The following is a 16,880-nucleotide window of genomic DNA, read 5'->3' on the forward strand; positions in this document are numbered from 1 at the left end:
ACTTATATCCACAGAGCTGGCCAGATGTTTACAGCTGTTCTTCAATGAAACTGACAACACGATCCAAAGCGGTGTATCCCCTGCGCTGAAACAGACTACATGACCTCAAAATTCTTTTGAAGTATCTTTAAGACACAACATAACCATGACGAGTTGCAAGCAAAGTAGCTATGTCTTTATAATGCAGTCCCAGGTCAAAATATAAACGAGTGAACCCCCATACTGACATTTGCATATGGGAATGCACACAAGAAAACTTTCTGGTGCACACCCAAAACATTTTTCTTTTTCTTTCTTACATGTCCCTTTAGGGGCTCCGTAAATACGGTTTAATTTGCCAAAAACTATTAATCTTACATTTAGCTAACGCCGACACAAGCTTTATCAGAGCTGACTGAAGTAGATTGAAATTATTCCAGCATTATAAATACATGCTATACTGATCCAGAAGGTAAGCTACCTGACAATTTTAAATATTAACCTTCAATTTCAACTAAATTTCTCTTATTTACCCTTTTTTTGCTGATTGTATCTGATAGCAGTTTGTATTTAACAAACCAAGTTTTTTTTGTTGTATGTTTTGTTTTGTTTTATTATGTGTCTTCTTTTTATTGGCATGGTATGAAACTGACTTATTTGGAGTTTGATTTATTTGATTGGATGGGATTGTGGTTGTATTACATTGAATTGGATCATGATTGGCTTGAACTGACTATAACTTCGAAGTGCCACTAGATTACATTTGTTGTGATTTGGTGCAATATAAATAAAACTTAACTGAATTGAATTAGTTATTCATGAAAAGGGCGTGGCTGAATTATACAATAAAGGGAATTTCTTTCCAGTATAATTGTGCTCATATCGTGGCAGTGGCAACTAACAATGGCACTTTCGGTGCAGTCTGAGCTGCCACAGCTTTGCAGAGGCAGCTGCCACAAGGTGCCACAGGGTGCCAGGGGCTGCCAAAGCAGATGTAAAAGCATGTAAGGCGCTGCCACAGCCCTGCCATGCTGCTGCCATGCTGCTGCCACCGTTTGTTGAAGCCAAGGCTGATTATCCACAAACGGGTTGTCAGTATAGTTATTAGCTATGGCCTGTTACTCAATAAATTATTTCAGATGATGATGTACTTATTGGTTGTTCGCCTCACAGCAAAAGAGTTCCAGGTTCAATTTCCAGCTGGGGCCTTTCTGTGTGGAATTTGCATGTTCTCCCCGTGTATGCATGGATTCTCTCCGGCTTCCTCCTACCGTCCAAAAACATGCATGTTAGGTTAATTGGAGTCTCTAGATTTTTCCTAGGAGTGAGTGCGAGCGCGCTTGGTTGAATCTCTCTTTGTGGCCCTGTGATGGACTGGCGACCTGTCCAGGGTGTACCCTCCCAGCCAGCATGTCCATGTGGGGCCCATAAGGTTTAAATTTGGGCTGCAGGTAAGGGTCCCATGTGGGTTTGTCCGCAGTTTCCACGGTGGCCCCACCTGTGTTTGCCCATATGGGTTTCAAGTTGCTCTGTGGCTTTAGTTGGACTTTGCATTTAGCCAATTTGAATGTGAACATTCTTTTACTTTGTACCTGTATTGCCTTTGGAATAATTTAAGGCTTAGGGTAACCCCCCCGCAAACCCTACATTGGATAATGTAGTAGATATAGAAAATGGATGGGTGGGTGGATGGATGGATATATGGCACCCTGTGGCAGCTCAGGCTGTCACCGGAAGTGCCATTGCTAGTTGCCACTGCCACCATGTCTATGACTACCACGATTTGAGCTCGCGGTTTCTCCAAAAGCAGCGAGTTGACGTCTGATCAGTTTTATTCTGAAAATAAAACCCGGAAGTAATGTAACATTGTTGCTGACTTAGTTTGTGGGTCATCTGTAGGTGTTTGCCGTCAGTCAGTGGGGCAATGCTCGCCATCTGACAGCTGAAGCGGAGGGACAGACGGGGTTTATAAACTGGACCCCAGTGCAACGACATCTTGGTGAGTCAACATATGTCCGAGTTGGATATCCAGCCAGGCTTTGTGTTTACACCTCCGTGTGTTTGCAAACGCAGCATCAGGCAGGTGAGAAGAGTAGGAAGTGAACATGGCTGAAGCCTGTTTTCACACGGTGTCATTCAAAATCTCACATTCACACTGTTTATTTGATTGTTTCGTGTTTTTTCATTTCATGTGCATCCGTTAGTTTTTGTGCAGCAAGTACGCTGAAATCTCGTAAATACGACCAGGTTGGGTGTGACTGGGATATATTAAGCCTTTAAAGCAATAGGCACACAGCGTGTGTATTTAGGCTGTATGAAAATTCAACATTTGAAAATTAGCTATGATTTGACAGTGAACTGGGACTACATGCAGTTCCGGTTTTGTCCTTTGATGAGATGTAGGCCATCTCAAAGAAGTAAATTATTCATGAACATGTTCACCAGAGGTTACAGGTATCTAAATGTTGATCAGAGAAAAAGACAGAGATGTGTGTAGGTGGAAGGACGCCTGGCTAAAATAGACACTGCGTTGTCGGTTGTGTAGTATGAGTTATAATTTGGCTGCAGTCAGTAGTAAAGCTGTAGTAAGCCTCAATCCTCCTATGCTCCGAGGTAATCTGTGGTAGAGGGAGAGATGGGCGGGGCTTATAACAGGTAGACCGCACCTTGCAGAGGTACATCACTAGTTGGTGCTATATGAATAGAATTACAAGCAATTAGCTGATGTTGGACTGGATTTAATTGCACTTGATTTGAACTCTTTTCCTTTCTGTGCCCTGAGATGACTTTTGCTGTGATAGGGCACCATAATTAAAACAGATAAACCCTTTGAAAGAGATACATTTGCACTCAAATGGATTATATGTTTTTAGATTGTGACAGTTTCAGTGAAGGAGGTCAGACAGCTGGGGATGACGTTTTGAGGCCATTAACGCTCATTTGCACAGCACATTTTGAACCCAGAGCCAACTCAAAGTGCTTCATGTGATGTGAAAGCAAGAAACAACAACCATGGAGTAACTGTTGCTACATGAATCTGTGTTAGACACGTGGCTGTTGAAGAATGAACCGATGAAAGTGTCCTCGTGGACATCTGAGCCCCATGGAAATGTGACACTGCTGCTTCCTTTGGGCACTAAGGATCAATACGGTCTGTCTGAAGCAACACAAAACCAACTCAGAAAGTTCAACAGGTGATCAGGTTGCAATTGCTCACTGACGTTTTGAGAATTGGATTTAGGTAAGAATTTTTCCATGAAGACAGTATTGAACTTAGAAGGGGTTTTTTTTGGAACTTGTGTGCTTGAATGACAGGTGTGGAAGCCTATGACAGTGGTACTCATCCCACCTTTGAATTACAAGTTGATTTATGGGCCTCGGTGATCTATAAATCTTTACATTCTAATTTTATTCGCAATTTACACAGTGTCCCAATATTTTTAAGGAAAAGTCTTAAACAGACTACAGTTGAATCAATCAGCAAAGTTCAAAATCAGAATTTTGATTATTATTTCTCTGTCTTGTTTAAATAAATGTCAGTGTGAAAATGCTAACTCTGAGTCAAATCAAAATCAAATCAAATTTATTTGTATAGCACATTTCATTTACAAACAATTCAAAGTGCTCTACATAAAATAAAAGCATTGCAGCAGGGAGTGGAAGAAGCATTAAAAATACATAAAATTATATAAAGAGAAACAAATAAAATCATTTAAATGAATTTAAAAACAAGCAACAACTAATCATTAGTCAATTAGTCAACAAATTGATTCAAATACTAATTGCAACTCTCGTACGGACACAAAGAGTTCATCCTAAGAGGGATCAGCTCTCGTAACTGGATCATCAGGCTCATCATCTCTATAGTTTGTGCTCGGTGCTAATAAGAGGATGTTTAGCATATCGGCGTGATGGCATTTGAATTTTGCTGATTTTAAACAGCCTCAGCTCCACACCAGCTTCCTACTATTTGTCGTTCACTCCAAGTCCTTGCAGAAGCCTGGACTTGGAGTGGACTTGCTTGTTTGTTCATAATATCTTTGTCTGCATTTAATTGTATCATAGAAGGCAAGATGAATTCTGAAACATTTGCGATTTAAGTTTATTTTACTAACCAATGACCAGCTGTAGGTAATAAACTTTGGAAATTCATCATATTTATCACAGATTTGTTGTCATATGTTGGTACTTAAAGTACAGACAATTAACATAATGATAATTACAGTTAATTACACTAAACATAATAATAATTGGGCTACATTGGGAAAATTGTGTTTTTTTTAATGTCTGTATTTCAGGTCTTCTTTTCATTTCCACAGATATTGGGACCAAACACAAGCAATACCAAGAACCATGGTGACCAAAAAAGTCAGGACAGAATACATGAAGAAGTTCAGGGATCCAAAATGGGAGACATTTTCTAAAAGTTACGAGGATTCTCTGAAGTACCGTCTGACCCGGCGAGTGATGGAACATTCCCACAAGCCTTGGTTCTGGGAGGGCTGGGACAGCGGTTCCGACTCCAGCGGATGGTCCACACCAAGGCTAACCCGAAATAAAGTGGCTCCTCTGTCTCTCCCGCCGCCGCAGCCGACCACATCCCTGGAGGTCAAGCAGAGACTGTCAGAGTTGAAGACAAGTCCTGAGCCGGAGCGTCTCTCTGAGGAGAGGGAGACTGAGGTGGGAACAGGAGAGGCGCCGGTTGTAGATGCTGCACTACCCACAGGTGAGGAAAGTGTTACAAAAATCATACAACAGAACTGGGGATAGCCTGACAGAGTTTTAGTTCTAAAAACGGTCAACAACAATCAGTTGTTGGGATGTAATTTCAGATTTTCAAATGTGATGCTTTTCTCTGTCTTAAATAGTGTAAACATTACATTACATTACATTACGGTCATTTTGCAGACACTTTCATCCAAAGCGACTTACAATAAGTGTGTTCAACATCGGTAGGAAAAAGAACTTCAGGTCACAAGAAATCATAAGTGCATTTCCTTCCAAAACCAAACAGCTAAGAGCATAAGAAGAGTAGGTAGACCGCTGCTGGTATCCCTCAAAATCAACTGGTGCTCTTGGAGGGTGCAATGTTCAACAAAAAGAGAGAAAAAAATCCTAGGTCCATTTTATGTTGGACTCACCAAAAGAAGGTTGAAGGACAGACTGTATGAGCATAGATATGCAATCAGGGTAGGGAATATGAATTACCCAATGGCCAGACATTACAAAGAAGCACAATATGGGCGTGACTCAAGTCTACGCGCTGTGGGCATTGAGGCTATCTGCCTTGACGCCAGGGGCAGGGACAAAGTCATGCGAAGAGAGATGTTCTGGATCTATACCCTGAAAGCTACAAGCCATCCCGGTCTTAATGAGGACTTTGACCTGTTTCCTTTCTTAAAAATGTTTTGGATTTTATATTGATGTAATAATGTGTTTGCTGCATACAACATACTTTTGATTAATTGAGCCAATAGCAATGATTTGGTATTGATCTATGGGATATATCTAATCACTCTGTGTAGTGTTTTTCTATGGAGAGAGCAAATTGTAATCTATGCCTAAATCCTTCCCCTGTCTTTTATAAGTAAATTGACTATTCCAGGAACGGTGTATGTAGGCTTATGTAGTTAAAAGAGACATCTATCTAGTTTAGAGAGACATCTATGCTTCTTATACTTATATCTGCCATGTTGCCATACTGTGGTGCTTACCACTGCCCCTTGTGGCTTGGAGTAGGCCTACAGGTACTACACCTGAGGGCAATCATAAAATTAGATACCTGTTTGCCTCTGTAACACACACCCTGATGAAGGCCTTAGAGCCGATACGCGTTGGTGATTTTTAATGTACTAGCCCACTTTATAAAGATTGTTTTGGACTTTTTAAATCAACTGAAGTGCCTGGACCAAGGATTTTTTCCTCTCTTTTAGCTAAGAGCATAACTAGTGCTAGAGTAAGTGCAGTAAGTTAGGTACCTTGACAAATGGGAAAAAAAGACAATTTAGAAACAAAGACAATTTAGGAAACAAATAAGTGCGTAGGAAGCTGGGACGAAACAGGTGATGTCCTTAGAGAGAATAGATTTGGTGCTGGAATAAAAAGAAAAAGCAAGATGGTGTTGGATGATCAGACAGGGGCATGTTGCATCACCTCATACACGGCATCGGATTTTTGACGTTTTTAAACACAAGCCTTGCTGGGCTGCTGTCTGACCAAAAACTGGACTTTTAAAATGCACGTGAAGGCATTAGTCTGACTGAAACTGTAAAACACACCCAGATTTTGTGGCTGGGTACCAAATCACTCCTGCATGTATACACTCGACTGTACGTGCTCCAGAGTTCCATCTTTTTGTGTAAGTGTAAGTGTATGTTAAAACAGCTTAATTCCCAATAAAGCTCCTTTTATTCACTATTCTGCTTTTTTTGGCAGATGAAATGTTTACGGTTCAGGTTGAACTTCATTGGGATTCGTATATGTGACATGAAGTTACAGAGATGAAAAAGAACAAATCGTAAGAGTTAAACATTGAATTAGGCTACTAAATAATATGTCTTAATGGTTGTGTGTGTGTGTGTGTGTGTGTGTGTGTGTGTGGGGGGGTGTGTGTGTGCATGTGTCAGGTTTTTTATTGTAATCTTAGGTAGTATTTTTATGTGTGTGTGTGTGTGTGTGTGTGGGGGGGGGGTTGTATTTTTTATTTTAGCATCATATGTATAATATTTGTTTATATATTTAGGAGGTATGTGCAATGGATATCCAAATGGGGTAGAATTACTGATGATGGGATGATAGGATCAAGAGGGAGGGTTGTGTGCACTAAATGGTTGTCTGCTGCGGGGCTATGGCTGTAGGCAAACTAGGCTACAGTGTATCTATGTTTACATGTTTCCTTGTTCAGCATATATTGTATGTTTCTTGTGTGTTCCCTCTGTGGTACCTAAGTCGTGTCTAAGTCTTGTTCGTTCATTGTAAATCAAACCTTCTCATGCCCACGCAAAATTTCTCTCCTGTAGAGACAATAAAGGCGAATCTTATCTTATCTTATCTTAATTAAGGATTGCGTGTATATGCTCCTCTATTTCACCTGGGTTTTACTTGACTCCAAGAGTGTGTTTGTGTTTTTGTGTAAGCATCATTCTGACAGTATTAGGGCCGCAGGCCAGTGTACCTCAGAGAACTGTGATGCTAAAAATGTTGCAGTTATCAGTTGGGACTGTTTCTTCCTGCGCAGACACTGGGCCCACATATGAAAGACGTCCAGTGTCTCCTCTATCACTGCAGTATGCATAATGTCAGCACACCAGCTCATCAAACCAGCTCCTCTGCAGTTTCCTTCAACATTTGTACCTGCTTGTTTTTGTTGTTATGCTATGGTTTTTATATTTCTCAGTGATTTTGTAATTTGTAGTTACTTTACATATTTGATATGCCATCAAGTTGCCATGGACTGCACATGAAAATCAGCATCTATGACTACATCAGGGACAATAATACAACAAAGTTGTCATGTGCCTTTCCTAAATCAAAAACATAAACATGTGGTTAAGCCACTGTTAACACTGGCTTGCTAGTGGGGACACCCAAGAGAGACAGAGGCAAGGAGGAAATCAGCAAACCGCTCAGGATATCAGAAACAAAAATAATTTTATTGCTGCACCAAGAACTAAGGGAGTTGTTTAACTGAGGTCATGGAACTTTTCTCCTGGAACAAAGACAACTAAATCATCTCAGTCCCCTTGCTACGGGGGAAGGAAGAATACAGTCCACATTTTCACGCTGCTGTAACTTCTGAGGGCATTCCCCCTTGTTTCGGTAAATGATCATTTAGTGCTGCTTCCCTGCAGGTCAGTGGCTCTCTTGTACTCTGTATGAGCAGCTCTTTCTAGCTCCGAGCTCCTGCCTCCAGCTCCTTGCTATCCAGCCCTCTTTTAATCAGGTGGCTTAAGCAGCCACACCTGTCACTGTTGTGAGGGCTTCCGGGTAATGTGGTTTGAAGCCCATGCAGCCATTTTATGTTGTGGCAGCTTCCAGACTGGGATGTAGCAGCCCTCCACCTCTTGACCTCTGATGATGTCTGTACAAATCCCAGAATGGTTTAGGCCCAAAATACATCTGTGATCTGTTCAGAGAATATAAACCTAGCAGAGCTCTTAGATCCAAGGACTCAGGTCAGCTGGTCCAGTCCAGAGTCCAGACTAAACATGGAGAAGCAGCATTTAGCTGTTAAACTTTTTAAATTTTTAAATCCAGGTTAAAAACATTTCTTTTCTCATGTGTCTATGCATGAAATGTGCACGGTATTTTTTAACCTATCTAGACTTTTGCTTGTTTTTAAATCAGTTTGAATTATTTTATTTGTTTCTCTTTATATTCCTTTATGTATTTTTAATGCTTCTTCCACTCCCCGCTGCAATGCTTTTATTTTTATGTGAAGCACTTTGAATTGTTTTGTACATGAAATGTGCTCTACAAATAAATTTGACTTTGACTTTATATACATACACACATATATGTGTAAATATTCATATGTATATGTATATGTATATGTATATGTATATGTATATATATACATATCATCACAGCAAGAGGGTTCTGGAGTTCCCCCCAAGACCATGAATTGGATTAAGCGGGTATAAAAAATGATTGGATGGACAGACGGATAGATAGCTAGATATACACATAGTTGTACACTGTACAATATACTATAATTTTGTCTGAATTAGATCTGATGACTACATACAGTTCAGGAGGTCATTTCTGCAGTGTTTGTAGATTCAGGTACATCCCACAGAATCCAGGGATTTGAATGAGTTACATTTACTTTGATGAACCAAATTAAGCCTGAAGTGTAGCTTTAAACAGCAGTGAGATGTACTTCTGTTGTTTTTTTGTTTGTTTGTTTCGCCCACACTGATTCCTCCTGTTTATACTGTCTATAAAGATAAATTTCCTTTACATGCTTTGACTTTGAGAGAAGTGGAAAAAATCCACAGCCCTCATTCTATTTATTCCAACGTTAACTGAAACATGTGGATGTTTCTGTTCCTTCAGTGAAGATCAAACAGGATGAAAAGTGTGGTGAAACATGCTGAAATGTTTGCAGAAAACACTGCTGAATCGTCAGATAAACCTCCAATAAATGTTACACTGTAGATCATTTCATATATCAGTTACACTGAAATCACATAAGGAACAAATAGGCAGATATAAACTGCAAGAACGTTGTAACAAAAAATGTTAAATGGGCATGTGGCTTTCAACTGAAGACACCAGAGAAACTGTAAAACTGTCCTGTGACGTGACCAGATTCGGTTTATGAGCAGTGCAGCTGGGTGCTGTTTTCTGTTAAAAGATCAAAATAAAATGACCCTCTCTGCCGCTACATTTTTGTCTGTCTTGTGAAATAGAAGTCGTAGAAAATGATGTGAATGAGGCCAACGGAGGTTCGGTGAAGGTGGCTCCGAACCCCAGTGGACCCTCAGATGACACTGGGACAGACAACGGACTGGCTGACTCTGCTTCTTCTGACGGAGAGCCGCTGAACAGAGCACCACGAACACGCCACTGCCGTCGCACCCCTCGCTCTGAGTCAGGACAACGGGACAGTTCAGAAGACAACACACAAGCTGTATTCAAAAAGTCACCAAGAGCCAAGAGCCAACCACCAATCAGCACCAAGAAAAACCTGAGGCCATCCAGCCGATTGGACTGGACTGAGAGAGAGATTGAGGTGTGTTTGTCTTAGTGACTTTATTTCTTTAAAAGCCTTTCAAGACATGCTCCGTACAAAAGTCAATCAAACAAAGAATTTAGTGTAAAAAAGAAAATATTATAGGTTTAAACTGGTGTTACATCACAGGTATGGTACTGAAAGATTAGTTTCTTGTGTACTTGTCCTTTTCCTGCCTCAGATGTGAAATTAAAAGTCAGAACAATCTGAGTCCTCGGAGCAGCATTCGCAGGACACCAGATCAGTGGAGCTGTGTCACTAAACTCTCTGCAAGCATTAATAATAAACCACTGGTGTACTGTTCAGAAACAAACCATCTCTCTGGTTTCACAGAGCCACACGTCCAACGCCCGTGGGCAGACTCGGCGGGAGTCCGACAAGCAGAGCTCCAACCTGGACCGTCGACGGGCTCGGTCAGCTGACCTGGAGAAGACGAGGCAGTCGCAGCTGACGGTGGTAGATGACCGCTGGATGACAGAGTACATGCGCTGCTTCTCGGCCCGGCTCAGGTAGAGACGGGAACCACAGACCTTTGAAGACATGTTTCTTTAACAAGAGGCTAAAATCAGGTGTGGACTGTTTTCAGCTGATTAAAGAAAACAGACTGAAAAACATGTAGTCTCAAAGTCAAAAAGTGGGCAGAGGTGCTGATACAGAAAGAAACGTGCAGCAACTGCAACATTGGCATTGATAAAAACAATATTTTTAAAAGTCACATTTGGATTAGTTTGATTTATTCCACCAGGTCAAATACTGAGCTGAAGTTTGACTCCATCATAAGTAAAACAGAGGACATTTGCATAAGAGCTTGACTGTTTCTGTTGCAGCTTTTGTAAGTAAACTCTAGTCCCACAGAAATGTAACAGTGCATAAATAGGCAAGGCAAGTGTATTTGTAGCGCACAATTAGTACACAAGGCAGTTCAAAGTGCTTTACAGCTACATAAAATCACAAGAAGGAAAATAAAATCATTAAAACATGAAAATTAATTAATTAAATTAAAAGCGAAGAGTGCAGATAAAACACTTTCAGTCATCATATGCACAGCTAAATAGAACTGTTTTCAGCCTGGATTTAAACATTGTCAGAGTTGAGGCCTGTCTCACATCTTCTGGAAGACTGTTCCAGATGTTAGGAGCATCAAACTGAAACGCAGCCACACCCTGTTTAGTCCTGACTCTGGGCACCAGCAGGAGACCCCTCCCTGAGGTTCTCAGAGTCCCAGTTGGTTCATATGGCTCTAACATGTCAGAGATGTACTTTGGTGCTAGACCATGAAGAGACTTGTACACGAGCAGAGCTGTTTTAAAGTCTATTCTCTGAGCGACAGGAAGCCAGTGCAGAGACCTGAGCACTGGACTAATATGGTCGTATTTCCTGGTTCTAGTCAGGACTCGAGCAGCAGCGTTCTGGATGTACTGCAGCTGTCTTACAGCTTGTTTAGAGAGCCCAGTGAGCAGGCCGTTACAGCAACCTGCTGGAGACAAACGCATGGATTAGTCTTTCTAAGTCTGGTTTTGACACTATTCCTTTGAATACCCCACAGGTCATAGCCATTTGGACTGAGACACTGAGACACTGAGACACTGAGATGCCGTCAGTGACACGTAGATCTGAGTGTCATCTGCATAGTTGTGGTAGGACACATTATAGCTGCATATTAGCTGGCCTAATGGGGTCCCAGGATTGACCCCTGGGGAACCCCACAGGTCATAGCCATTTGGACTGAGACACAGTTACCAATTTCAACAAAATACTTCCTGTCCTCCAGATAGGACTTGAACCAGTTTAAGGCACGACCAGAGATTCCCAGCCAGTCTTCTAACCTCTGTAATAAGATCACATGGTCAACTGTGTCAAAGGCAGCACTCAGGTCCAGCAGAACTAAGACTGAGGATAGACAGTGAGCTGAACCTACAGGATGCTATCAGCTGATTCTACAGCTTCTCTTTGCAGTACAGAGCTGTATAGTTTCAGCTGTTTATCACTCTGACTACAGCCTCACTGTTTTGTGCGCTGCAGATAAAACAACTGTAGAAATCCACCATACACAGCAGAGAGCAGCAGGTGAACAGCAGCGGTCATAATGATGAAGTCTTTTAATCCTCGAGTGACCAAATATTAGTCCTTGCAGCTTTAAAAGCTGAAATCTGGTCCAACAGCTGATATAACCACAGTAGTTACAAAGATGAACCGCAGACAGTACCTGTCCTGTGTAATGGAAATACTAAAAGAAACTCTGAAGCTCCTTTTCTCAGCATCGAAGCAATTGGACCAGCTCTTTGATGGCTGATTTCATTCCAATAGGGACCTTCATAAGCAAAAAAAAGACAATTCAACCCGACCCCTGAAAACCCTCCAACAGTTTATCCATAGAGTTACTTATCAGGACAGTGACTTTTAGGCCCCTGATGGCCCAGTGTAACCCTGCCCACTTCTTTACTTTATTCTACGTTCTATACAATACGATGATGAACCAATGAGACAACAGAAGCAGGGCTGTCTTGTAGCTACAGTGTTCTTCAGGGTGAATCGCTACTGTTTAGGAGGAAACGCCTTTTTTTTCTTGACCACATTCACTTTTTTGCACACCAAATACATGAAACACACATGTTAAAAGCTGATTAATAGATAGATGATTGTTTTAATTTTCATTTCATGACACATGTACATGTACATGTCTGGTTGGACAGATCTGCATGAGCTGAATGAATCCTACAGCATAAAGGTGTGTCTGTCCGTTCTGACCCTGACGGCGGCGACTCAGTATGCTGAACGAGTTGAAAGTCTTAGTTCAGATCAGTTTCACAGGCGGTGGACTGCTTTGTGTTTCTCTGCTTCTGTAGAAGCTGTTCGCTTTTGATAATGAACAGACGGCTGAAATTCGAGGATAAATTTTTCTCAGCCTTTCTACATACCTTTAAAAAAATCCCTCCATATCCATCCATCCATCCATCCATTATCTGCCGCTTGTCCGGGGATCGGGTCGCGGGGGCAGCAGCCTAAGCAGAGAAACCCAGACGTCCCTGTCCCCGGCCACTTCCTCCAGCTCTTCTGGGGGGACCCCGAGGCGTTCCCAGGCTAGCCGAGAAACATAGTCTCTCCAACGTGTCATGGGTCTTTCCCGGGGCCTCCTCCCAGTGGGATGGGCCCGGAACACCTCACCAAGGAGGCGTCCAGGAGGCATCCTAACCAGATGCCCGAGCCACCTCATCTGACTCCTCTCGATGCGGAGGAGCAGCGGTTCTACTCCGAGCCCCTCCCGGATGACCGAGCTTCTCACCCTATCTCTAAGGGAGAGCCCAGACACCCTGCGGAGGAAACTCATTTCGGCCGCTTGTATTCGCGATCTCATTCTTTCGGTCACTACCCACAGCTCGTGACCATAGGTGAGGGTAGGAACATAGATTGACAGGTAAATCGAGAGCTTCGCCTTCTGGCTCAGCTCCTTCTTCACCACGACGGGCCCGACCCGGAGAGAGCATTCCACCCTTTTTCGGCTGAGGACCATGGTCTTAGATTTGGAGGTGCTGATTCTCATCCCAGCCGCTTCACACTCGGCTGCGAACCGCTCCAGTGAGAGCTGAAGGTCACGGCCCGACGACGCCAACAGAACCGCATCATCCGCAAAAAGCAGAGACCCGATTCTGAGGCCGCCAACACGGACCCCCTCAACGCCCTGGCTGCGCCTAGAAATTCTGTCCATAAAAATTATGAACAGAATCACTCCATATCACTTTCTGAATGTTCTTTATTTCTCAGCTTGACAGTAAATGTATTTCTGCGATTTAGCTGTTAATCTCCTTTAAGTCAGTTTCAGGTTTTTCAGTTCTCAAGGCAGCTGAATGTTTACAGCTCAAAGGCAACAGAAAGGACCAAACTGGAATATTTTTGATATCTGAGTATTTTAAATGTTTTTAGATTAGAAGAAACTACTCCTGGATGATTTATCAAATCAGATGAGTATCTAATGTATTTTCTCAGTAAAAATGACATAGGCTAGCTGACTTTGCTATAAATGAACCTCACTTCACTTAAATGACGTGACTGTTGAATCATTTTAAAATTGAGTTGTTGTTTTTCCTTTAGAGCTTTAAAAGGGAGGGTGAGGTGGTGAGTTTTAAGTTGGTTTCATTTGGAAACTTCACCACTGAATGTCACAAACTCTGACACAGTGTTTCTGTCTATCAAAGTCTTTGAGACTCTTTGGCTTGAAGGACGATTTGAATAAAAAATGTACGTCTTTATAATTCAGGGTTTCCTCCAACATCTGACAAATGTTCAAGGAAAAATAGAGCCATACATGGCTGTCGTCTTGTCTCTAAATCGTTTACAAGATGGCATTTTGCCTGGCTAAAGATTTCAGTTAAAAAAGTTTGATCCAATTTAGTTATAGAAATAATGACACTGTCTGTAAGATTCTACTGGATACCCTGAAATAAGCTTACTCTTTCAGTCCTGCGTTTAGAACCCGAGATGGGATGAGATAAGGAATGTTGACAGCTAATGTAATACAACTTTTATCTGTTTGTATCATGCACTTGACATTTAGATTTTAAATGTTTCCATCAGCAAGACTGACAGGTTGTGATGAAAAGCGAAAGCTGCGAGTGTTTGCTGTCGTATTTAAGAAAAAAGTTTTGTTTTTGATTGGTGATGTAACTAAAGATTGTACATATGTGAGTGATGTCATTGTCCCACTTGGTGAACCACTCTGAAGGCTAATGGCCCTGTCACACTGTTGCGTAGGGCACTAGCGTATGCCAGCTTATGAAAATTATCACTCATACGCTGGTATACGCTGACATACGCTAGGGGAACGTTAGGCATAGGTTGTATACGTTTCAAGCACGCTGGCATACGTTGGCATACGCTTAGGCAGAAATAAATTTTTGAACATACTCAAAACTTTTGTGCGTATGGTTAATACGCTAAGCATACGCTAGGCATACGCTGAATATGCTAGAGGTACGATATAGGTACGTTACTGATAGGTCGAGAACGCTGGACATAAGTTGCCATACGTTGGCATGAAGGTGTACCGTACAGCTAGCGTATTTATAGCCTCTGCCCGTCTGCCGCCTCCATCTCCGCCAGACGGGCGGAGATGGAGGCGGCAACTGACATATCTGAGGCAACCGACGATTCACGGGAGCGGTCAGGAGGAGGAGTTGGGGATCTTGATCGCTCAGAAGCATGTAACTCATCAGCCGCAGGTGCATCAGGCATTTCAGCAGGTTTGGGTGAGAATGATTCTTGTGTTTTTTTGCCTTTTCCTCGACCTCGGCCTCGGCCCAGGGCCCGGGCAAACGACGATTGCTTCTTGGGAGGCATGATCGAGATGAATGTCTCGAGAGATGTTGATAGCGCGTCGTCTACTGCAATAATGGAGCAATGTGGAAAGGCTGCTGATATAGGCGCGTTGAAACGTACGCTGGGCATGCGCAGTTCATATGCTACTCATGCGCTAGTCATACGCAGAGTACGCTGGTTATACGTTGTTCATACGCTGACATGCGCTGGCCATACGCTGTCAATACGCTGATCATAAGCTACTCATAGGTTCAATACGGGAAGTATACGCACAATTCTTTATTTTCAAGGACTTTTCGTGCGTATGAAAATTATATTATTAATTTTCATACGCAACTCATACGCTTCTCTCATACGCAACAGTGTGACAGGCCCATAATCTCCTTTATGTAACTGAATGCTTCTACGTTCAGTGGGAATGTCTGATTCCACTGCAGCTGAACCTCCTCATTCTGAAGGTGCACACATATGAATCGATTCTTTATTTAACAGGGTTTTTATTCACTTTGCTGTAAAAATGACCTCTTGTCATTTTGAACATGCCCAGTCTGAAACAACACACCATGTTTACCACAGAAAGAAGTGCTCTAAACTTTTCCTGAAATAAAACTAGTACTACCACTGTAAGAAAGCTCCTTTACAGGCAGAAATTCTGCTTTTGAAGTTTTTATCAAGTATTTTAAGTTTAATCAGCTAGTGATGATTTTGTGTTGGTCTCTTTGTTTGATCAAACATCCATCCATCCAATTTCTAAACCTGCTTAATCCAATTCGGGGCGCAGGAGGGCTGGAGTCTAGTCTGATCAAAGGTTTGAACTACATTTATCACACCTTTGTGGGCTGGAAGCTGAGAAGTGATTCTTATTTTCAAATTTAAAAGCTTTTTACTTCAAATGATTAAAATATTTGCATATTACTTTTTCAGTCATTTCATTTAATTGGAAAAGGATGCATTTGATCGAATCAAAATAGAATTAAAATTTGGGGATTTGAGCTGTCAGAAATAAATAAATGAAGACCTAAGTTTATAAGCACTGCTCTGTGTCCTTTCAGCTGGTGGGTGTGCCGTCTCAAACTGAACTCGTTTCACTTTTGATTTAAACCAAATATTTGAAACTCAGGGTTGATTTTTAACACAGCTGATGCATATGATAGTGAATCTGCTCTAAATTATTCTGTTCAGATGACATTTGGTTCCTCCCTGTTTCAGCCATCACATTATATGACACATGAACTGTCAAATTCCTGAAAACAAATATAGACCAAATTATTGAAACTCGAGTCTTCTTAATCTTCATGAGAAAGAAGACATGCGTTTGATATATTCCAAACATTTTGTATCTTAATTCATCTCTACACTAAGTGGATTATTGAGTTTCAGAATGTTCAGACAATCAAATGAAAGTATTCAAACTGTTCTTGAGCAGGCGATTTAAAAAGGGAAATGAAAAAATGAAAAACACAAAGCTACTGTTTTGGAGAAAGTGTTATTTCCTGCTGTGGCCTGCTGGCAGAAGATAATAGATGTTTATTATCCATTAGAATATTTGATTATATTTTATTTCCACTGATGTTTACATTTTTGGTCACTGTATTTGTATTTGAAAACATGCACAAAATATATTTTCATCCACTTTAAGGTGTTGCTGTGAATAAATGATTTGAATAAAATCTGATTGGAGTCGTTTATATTCCTATCCAACACCATTTCTCCACAGTTTTAACCCTTGTGGGACCAGGCTTTCTGGTCTGAGACAGGATCCATCCATCCATCCATTATCTATACCGCTGAATCCGTCGATCGGGTCGCGGGCGGGCTGGAGCCTATCCCAGCGTCTGAGACAGGATGTTCC

General features: G+C 41.6%; 1 protein-coding gene across 2 annotated transcripts; it reads left to right on the top strand.

Moving 5' to 3' along the window:
* The first annotated feature begins 1,854 nt into the window (after positions 1-1,854).
* On the top strand, positions 1,855-16,698 carry ccsapa (centriole, cilia and spindle-associated protein a). 2 transcript variants are annotated; one of them, XM_075464137.1, is made up of 4 exons: positions 1,855-1,978; positions 4,299-4,705; positions 9,393-9,715; positions 10,049-16,698. In XM_075464137.1, the coding sequence occupies exons 2-4, from the start codon at positions 4,333-4,335 to the stop codon at positions 10,226-10,228; spliced, it is 876 nt and encodes a 291-aa protein (XP_075320252.1). In that variant the 5' UTR covers positions 1,855-1,978; positions 4,299-4,332; the 3' UTR covers positions 10,229-16,698. The 2 variants fall into 2 exon arrangements, with proteins under 2 accessions (XP_075320252.1, XP_075320253.1); XM_075464138.1 differs by having other exon boundaries at positions 1,973-2,062.
* The last annotated feature ends 182 nt before the right edge of the window (positions 16,699-16,880 follow it).

This window comes from Odontesthes bonariensis, chromosome 4, assembly GCF_027942865.1.
Source record: "Odontesthes bonariensis isolate fOdoBon6 chromosome 4, fOdoBon6.hap1, whole genome shotgun sequence".
NCBI classification, from domain to species: domain Eukaryota; kingdom Metazoa; phylum Chordata; class Actinopteri; order Atheriniformes; family Atherinopsidae; genus Odontesthes; species Odontesthes bonariensis.